The 9282-nt window shown below is 39.8% G+C and overlaps 1 protein-coding gene across 1 annotated transcript; it reads left to right on the top strand.

The window, feature by feature from the left end:
- Positions 1-871: 871 nt before the first annotated feature.
- LOC133107437 (olfactory receptor 52K1-like) lies at positions 872-1813 on the top strand. The gene has a single exon (XM_061216425.1). The coding sequence runs from the start codon at positions 872-874 to the stop codon at positions 1811-1813; it is 942 nt and encodes a 313-aa protein (XP_061072409.1).
- The last annotated feature ends 7469 nt before the right edge of the window (positions 1814-9282 follow it).

The following is a 9282-nucleotide window of genomic DNA, read 5'->3' on the forward strand; positions in this document are numbered from 1 at the left end:
GTGAGAAAAACACATGTGATGATTAATTAATTGGCAATTGAATTAATCGGCAACAAATTTGGTCATCGATTTTACGTTGATTATTCGTTCCACCCCTAGTTTGTAGATATATAAAACACTTTTTTGAATTCTCTTATTTGTGGATCATGTTACACACATTTGTGAATAATATTGAGATTAACCTCGCTCCATAGAAAGTGTGCAGATTGTACAATCTGTAAAGGAGACAAGCCATATTCAGAGCTTCTTGCTGTTGCTTTTAATGTCGCAAAGATTGTTACCTTGGAGAGGTTTTTAAGTCTCACTGCATGCACATTCTCCGTAATGCTAAGACCAGGCTTACGTCCAGTTGGTACGACCCGCCCCAGGCTCCCTTAGTGCTGGTTGTGTGTAGGGGCAGTGCATATAAAAAGTCCTGCTCAGTTCTCTTCAGGTCAGAAGGAGCATTTTGGAGAACATTAACATGAACATTTAAATTAGTACTTTTAATGTTCCATCAAATAATATTTTAAAAGAAAATATCTGAGCTGCATATTAGAGTAGTTAAAATGAAAAATACTGAAATGAGGGCACATGGAACTTAATTATCCTTTATGTACTATTATCTATGTAACCATTCGGGGTGCATGTGAAGTCAGTGTTCTAGAACACATTTGAATTACGAGTAGCAGTTCTGATTTCAGAATTTGAATGTTTAGTTAAGAACTGGCTAATAACATTTCTGATCATTACACATCATCAATAATTCAACATACTTAGAGTTGGATTTGAGTGTGATGAAATAACTTAAAATTAAAATAAGGAGGAGATGAAAAGTCAAAACAAGGGACTTCAATATCTTTCCAATAATCAAGCTTGGGTTTTTTCAACAATGGCACTGAAAAATACAACTCATTTGTCACTGTTCACTCTTTCTGGATTACAGGATGAAACAAAGGAAAGTAGATATGTTCTTTTCTCTGTGACTCTATTTTGTTATTTTCTTATTGTGCTCATCAATGTGACACTCATTTTCATCATCCTTCAAGAGAAATCCCTACATGAGCCTATGTACATTTTTCTGTGTAATCTGTGTATTAATGGACTGTATGGAACAATAGGGTTCTACCCTAAATTCTTGTATGACCTACTAGCTGAAGACCATGTGATCTCATACAATGGATGCTATCTACAAGCATTTGTCATTTATTCAAATTTTCTGTGTGATTATTCAATTTTAACAGTTATGGCTTATGACAGGAATGTTGCAATATGCAGACCACTGGAATATCATTCTGTTATGACAAATCAAATTGTAAAATTTGTTGTGTTTCCATGGATTCCACCTCTTTTCTGTATGGGTATTTTGATGTTTTTGAGTCACAGATTAACATTATGTGGATCAAAAATAGAAAAACTCTATTGTGCAAACTGGCCAATTGTTAGGCTTTCTTGTTCTTCAAATACATTGGATAGTGTGGCTGGTTATTTTGTAATTGTGGTGTATATAATTCATATCCTTTTCATTGTCTACTCCTACATTAATTTGATCAGGACCTGTTTGAACTCCACAGAAAACAGGGGCAAATTCTTACAAACATGCTTGCCACATTTGTTTTCATTGACTAACGTGACAATTGCGATACTCTTTGAATTGATGCACAATAGATATGGTTCCAGGGATCTTCCACGCCGTCTGCTAAATTTCCTGGCTATGGAATTTCTGGTAATCCCCCCACTTCTCAATCCCCTTATTTATGGATTACAACTGACTAAAATTCGAAGAACAGTTTTAGGAAAATGCAGGAAACAAAATGGGGTGAATCGTCTATGATGATGAAAATAATGTGAGTGACTGAAAGTGCTCTCTAATTCTCTAAGCCTTCGGTCTGCAACCATATGGTCTCCAAGGCACTCTGTGTCCATGGAAATATTATTTATTTAGCTGAATAATGGCTTATTTCTTGATGTTTTGTGACTGAAGCCCCCCCTCCTTGTTGTGACTACTTTTGAGACTGATTGTTGAGCTGAAGTTAGCTGTTGGGTGTTGCTAGAGCCAATTTTGCCAAGGTCCAGATGCATTTCCAGACTGCAGGAACCGTCCACACACTAGAACAGTACCTTATCTGGATGAGCCACCAAGCAGTCCTATAAATTGTACATTTCTAACAGTCTATCATGCTCTAATATGCAGATGTCAATGTTGTGAATAAAACTGTCAGACCGTCAATTTCATTTGTCTCTGCTCGCATATATATATTCTATTATTTTTTTTTAAGAACCTTGAAACTTGCATTGCTATGTTTAAAAAATAAAATAAAAAGTTAACTGGGATTTTGAAAATATGATATTTTATACTTGCACTGGCCACGTTGCCTCCAAATATTATATTCTATTAGTGTATCCTGCCCATTACACAAACAATACTGTGGTATGCCAGAATTCTCATGACTCATAGGGTGCACATGCCATGTATGTGTGGGCAAGATTAGTTCAATTCTAAATGATGGCACGACAAAACAACAGATTTCTCAGAGCATTACATGGTTTCCACTTATTGGTTATGAAACACTGGTCCAGATACAGCTTAGCATGAGAAAGCCCAGATTTTTTTCTACCCAGAACTACCAAGATTATTATTAACCGTTTATTTTGGTAAGCCTACTTTTTGGCCAAAGTTTCTGACAGTTTTTTCTGATTGCTTCTTTCTCACAATGGCTCCCTTGTGTTTCACTGGCACAACCAGTAAGTTTTAAAGGAGTCAGTTGGGGATCAGTTGTGTTGACATTTTTGTTGCTGTGGAATGCAATACAGCTGAAAACACAATTAATGAACAATACAGATTTTAGACTTTACAAAAGCTAAGCTCCTCACAGTGTTAGTCCATGAGCCGACATACAAAGGTACTGCCATCTGTGATATGTAATTCACCAAACAGAAAGACAAAATGGACAATAATAGAAAAATGTTCTTGAAATACTGTGCCATCTGGTCCTTATGTTGACAAATGCCAATAACAGGCTCCAAAGACAACCAATAGCATAACATCAATATCTTACACCTGTACTAAGGAAGGAATTGAACACACCGGACTAATCAAACACCTGTGAAACAATCAGTCCCTAATATTATGGTGCCCTGAAATGGAGGGACAATTTATAAAAGGTTCTGTCATTTCTACATGGTGAAAACAAAATGTATAAAAATACTCTTTCAAAAAGGCTGAGAATCGGCACGTTAAATCTGCGCCTGTACAATAAAGAGCCAAATAAAGAAAACATTTCTTTGTCCCATGACTAATGGATACATAATCTTGATGGTATAGAATGTGTGGGCAAGATTAGTTCAATTCTAAATGATGGCACGACAAAACAACAGATTTCTCAGAGCTTTACATGGTTTCCACTTATTGGTTATGAAACACTGGTCCAGATACAGCTTAGCATGAGAAAGCCCAGATTTTTTTCTACCCAGAACTACCAAGATTATTATTAACCGTTTATTTTGGTAAGCCTACTTTTTGGCCAATGTTTCTGACAGTTTTTTCTGATTGCTTCTTTCTCACAATGGCACAACCAGTAAGTTTTAAAGGAGTCGGCTGTCAATTATATAGTAATATATACTGTGCTGGTAATGGCCGGCTACTTTTCTGGGGAAGAAAAGGTGTGGCTACTAGCTGCTCAATACAACGTGATGATGATTTTTCAATCGTTTCAGCAGGGAGATAATTTGCCTCAAGCCTGACTCACACAGACCTGACCAAACTGCTGCTTCTAGCTCTGACTCACTGCTGGTAGATAAGCATTTAAACAATTCAAGTCTGCAGTTTTCTCAGTTCTGTCTCAATGTTTTCACCAATTATGCAGCCTCTACTTTGGCCAAATGAAAATAAATGCCATTAGGTGCTGGCAGTGAAAAATGTGCGTACACATGAAGGGAACAATCATAGCTACACTTCAGTTACCTATCATTCAGAATAATGTTTGCATTGATTCTGCCAATATACAACGAGGTTTAATCTCAGCCCTTTACACATTCCTCCTTTGAGCCTCTTACAAGCCTCTTGCAATCCAATGAATTTGGGATAAAAATCTATCCAGTAGTAATTATACATTTCCTTGGGATACCATTTGGAGAAATCTCACCCCAGTAGTGCAGTAGTGGTGTAGGTTGTAACAGTGGCAGTCCTTTTATTTAATTATTGCATTCAGAGATATTTTAGATGATGTCTAAATGACTCGTAGATATCAGGATAGCGTATATGAAAGTTTGAGAGCTCTTTTATAAATGTCATACATGTTGGAGCAAAATGTGTTACAATTGTCCCTGGTCTCCCCTTTATAAAAATCCTGACCATCAGCTCATACATTTCTTCACAGAACATACATAACACCTTGAAAAGGTCACGTCATGAAGCTCGCTCATTCTCTGAGTTGTCTCCTCAGGGGTCGGCCAGCACCTTCATGCATGTTTTTGGATTGCCCCATTGCAAATCAGTTTTGGAACCAAGTGGCTGTAACTTTATCCAGTACTGCTAACAGAGATATCCCATGCTTTTCCAGAGTACTAATTTTTAATGACAATTCAGAACTTGATTTATTTATACCTCAAAAGCATGTATGGTTGTCTGGCCTCACAGTAGCTAAAAAGATGCTTGCACAAAGGTGGAAGCCACTGCATTCTTTGTCCAGTGAATAGGTTTTTATCAAATAATTTGTATAGAAACATCAATCACAAAGATTCATGGGGCTGGCCATAGGACAATGGATTCCTGGCATTCAGCAGCTGCTGATAAAAAATATATATACTGCCAATATTAACACAATCACTAGCTTTGCTAAACAAAAGAGCAACGGTTTTGTTTACTGCTAAAGTTTGTGTTGCTCATATTCTCCTTCAACATATCTTTGCTAGTATAACTAATGAAATGTAATGCAGTTATATAAGATTATGTCTAGCCTACTAAGCTTCATCTCTCCCAATTTTTGCATCTGCATAATGCTGTTTTTATCTATCCTTATTTTTATTTGAAGGGTGGAGAGATAATATATTTTAACAGATTGTCATATTAAATTGAACAAATTCTGTGTGAATACATGATCAGATTAATGTGTCGTTTTCATAGGGAGTGGGGATCAGTTGTGTTGACATTTTTGTTGCTGTGGAATGCAATACAGCTGAAAACACAATTAATGAACAATACAGATTTTAGACTTTACAAAAGCTAAGCTCCTCACAGTGTTAGTCCATGAGCCGACATACAAAGGTACTGCCATCTGTGATATGTAATTCACCAAACAGAAAGACAAAATGGACAATAATAGAAAAATGTTCTTGAAATACTGTGCCATCTGGTCCTTATGTTGACAAATGCCAATAACAGGCTCCAAAGACAACCAATAGCATAACATCAATATCTTACACCTGTACTAAGGAAGGAATTGAACACACCGGACTAATCAAACACGTGTGAAACAATCAGTCCCTAATATTATGGTGCCCTGAAATGGAGGGACAATTTATAAAAGGTTCTGTCATTTCTACATGGTGAAAACAAAATGTATAAAAATACTCTTTCAAAAAGGCTGAGAATCGGCACGTTAAATCTGCACCTGTACAATAAAGAGCCAAATAAAGAAAACATTTCTTTGTCCCATGACTAATGGATACATAATCTTGATGGTATAGAAGTGTGAACCAAGTGGAAATGCTTTTTTCTTCCCCTTTTCTCTGAATTTGGTAGCCAATTATACCCTATCTAATCTAATTTGTGCTAGCTGGGGATATGGCTTATGGCCCCATCCCTCGGCGGCCCAGTCGGCTCTTGCTACCCTGAGAGCGACACGCCTTCTCCAAGCCGTCTCGTCTCAATTAGGCCTTTACTCCGAGGCACCCTGGGGCGCTCCGGGGCACCGTATGCGGCGATCCCTACTAACCCTGCCTAGTCCCTCCCCTGGAGCAGCGAGCCAGCCAAACTTGACTTATGATTACCTGTTTAAGTGCTTGGGGTTAAATGTTTAATCTTTTCATGAAAAAGCATTCTCTTCACACTGTTGCAAAGAATTCAGAGCAGCCCCACTGGATGCACACAAGTGCTATGATTTCTGAAAATATGTCCCCAGTAGGAAAACCAGCCCACACAGTAAATGTCTGGGGTGAGCTAGTATCTAATTGATCCCCTTGACAATCCAGCTCACCAAGAGGAGGTCATTACCTCTGACAGAATGTTTGATAGGGAAACTGAACAGGTGTTGTCCTGATGCATGTCAAAATGACCACTAATGATTCTAAGCTCATTTCCCTTTGGTGAGTAACAGACTTATTTAAGGTATTTATAGGTGTTTCCTGAGCTTGCCTACTGTTTCACAATGATAAAGTGGTATAAAGTGTCACTTTCCCTGGAGAAACATCTTTGAAACATTAACCTAATTGTTCAGTTTCCCAGTTATCCCAGTTTTGTTTATTTCATGTGCTGGCTGTAGATATAAAAAGTCAGATCCAATTTCAGAACAGATGGCACATAAAAAAATGAGACTCAAACAAAACAAAAAATAAATAAATAAATGTGGGAATATTAGAATTAAGTATTTCTACAATTATCTTATTTCAACCAAGATCACAAAGAACACAACCCATGTCCGAACTCTTTCTGGATTAGAAGGTGAAACAACCAGAAGCGAATATATCCTTTTTGTATTGTGTTCATTAATGTGACAGTCATTTTCACCATCCTCCAAGAGAAATCCCTACATGAGCCCATGTACATTTTCCTGTGTAATCTGTGTATTGATGGACTGTATGGAACAATTGGTTTCTACCCACAATTTATAATAAACTTGTTCACAGGACAATACATTCTTCACAGCTCATGGTCATTAACTGCTGTTGTTGACTGTGATACTGGCGACCGGATACTGTGGCAACCTGGTGTGTGGAATGCCCCGGTGTCCACCCCGGCGTCCAGAAAACTTGCTTCAGCTCCGGAATCGATAAGGGCGGAGATCTTCCTCATCTTTCCCTCTCAGGAGATGGTAGTGGGGAGACAGGTACGGTGTTTGGAGGAGGCTTTAACAGGAGTCACGACCACTAGTGCTTCCCGCTGACTAGGGGGCGTTGGCTTTTCCCGGGCATGACGAGACGAAGTGCTCCTCCTGGCAGCAATAGAGGCATAGCCGGCCTCTCATCCTTTGCTTCTTCTCCGCTCGTGTCAGCCTGGCACGATCCACCCTCATAGGTTCTGCCTCTCCGGTCTGGGTAGGATGTTCTCCCGGAGATGGAGGACCGGGCCACGCTCTAGAAGTCTCCCCTCGAGACCGAACGGGACAGTGACTGAGGCGAGAATCCACCCGGACGGCCAAGGCGATGAGCCCCTCCAAATCTTCGGGTAGTTCCCGCGTCAGCAGCTCGTCTTCGATGCGTTCAGCCAGGCCGTTAGGAAGGTGTCATACAGGGCTTGACTCACCCAATCAGAAGATGTCGCCAGAGTCTGAAAGTCGAAACACTGCGTCCCTCCTGACGCATGCGCAGAATCTAACACAAAGCTTCATGACACAGGGTAGTCAAGCCTCCCAGGCAGCCGTTCCCCACTTCTTAGCACGTCCTGTGAGTTCCGTGATGATATATGAAGATGAGCTGACACTGGGTGATCTGGCGTATTTCTCAGGCGGCGGGGGTCAAAGTTCACGCCGCCTGAGAAATGGTGCCGTGGGAGCAGCCGGAACAATGGGTGGTGGAGCACCGGAGTTGGGGTTTGCAAATTGGAGGGTCATGGTCAGGTTAGCCAGACAATTGGTGATGGATTGCAGCTGTTGGGAGAACGTGTCCAACTGCTGCTGCTGGCGTCCCAATGCAGCTCTGTGGTTCCCCAACACAAAGTGCAGTGGTGACTGGTCTGCTGGGTCCATGGTGGTCTGAACGTACTGTTATATATGGCACTGAGGACCCAGTCACAGACCAAGGGATAATCCAAAAACGTTGTTTAATAGTTCAAGTTCAAGCCAAGAGATCCAAAGACAATGGCAAAAACAGAAAGCAAAAGAATGGTCGAAAAAACAAACAAAAGGTCAAAATCCAGGTGATCAGAAGGTACAAAAGGGCTAAAATCTAAGTTGAAAAACAAAGCAAATAATCCAAACCAAGAAAACAGATGGGCAAACAAAACCAGAGGGCAAGGCAAACTCAAAAACAAATCAAAGGGGTGTCAGTAGGAATCTCAGTAACAGGCATACAAGGAACTTGGCACTAGTAAAGATCAAAGTTCTAACAAAGAACAAAACGGAGACTGAGGTTTAAATACATGAGGGAAGGTGACAATCTAGGCGGGGAGAGAAAGGTGGGCAAAACAAATAGACAACAGGTGGGAAATAATAATAGGGTAATAATACTATAACGGGGGTGACGAAAACGCAGACTGGATGCACGATAACACATGTAAAACATACGGCTCCGGATTAGGGAGTAGACATTTGCATAGATTGAAGATGTAGTGATAGCGAGAGACAGGTGCGAACACTTCGCTGAAACTAAGCCAGTAAGCAGGGATAGCATAGGAAGGCGGTGTTATAGAACAGTGCGGAAAACTAAGAGATTCCGTTAGTGAGTTAGTTACTACCCAATTAAAGTGACTGTTAGGTAGTTACTTAGACAGACAGTAAGTGTATTAATTGGATTAGTGCTGTACAACATCTAGATTAGTGGTAGTTAGTAAGAATAGAGCTTTACAACATTTAACTATTGAGAGAAGCCGGAAGTAAGGAATGCGAGTCTGGAAGAAATGTTGAAAACCCCGGAAACTACCGAAACCACGCAAACAGTGGAACACGCAGACAGGGGAGTGACTCGGGCTCGTAAACATTCAGACACAGACGTAACAGGAGATCACGAATGTACTAACTAAAATGGGAAAAATAACCAGATAAGCATGATGATGAATAAGTAACAAGAATGAACAATAATAACACTACACACAGACAGAAAAAAACTCAGAACATTAAAGTTCTGCCAAAAAGAATATGGAATGATAATTTTTTCTGTTCTTAGTGTTTTCATTTATTTTTACCCTCTGTGCTCCTCATAGTCTGTTCCCTGTTCATTTTCATTCATTCATGAATTTTTCCTGTGTCTCATTTTGTGTCTCCGCCTCTCCACTCCTTATGTACTTCCTTCCTGTCTCCTGTCTTTGATGCCACCTGTTTCTCGTTTTGTGATTGTTAACTGTGTATTTAAACCCCTTTGTTCCTGTTGTTCATCGGCAGATTCTTATATGTCCCGACCATACTTTCCAGCATCATTTTCAGTTTGATT

Source organism: Conger conger, chromosome 13 (genome assembly GCF_963514075.1).
Source record: "Conger conger chromosome 13, fConCon1.1, whole genome shotgun sequence".
In the NCBI taxonomy this organism is placed as follows: domain Eukaryota; kingdom Metazoa; phylum Chordata; class Actinopteri; order Anguilliformes; family Congridae; genus Conger; species Conger conger.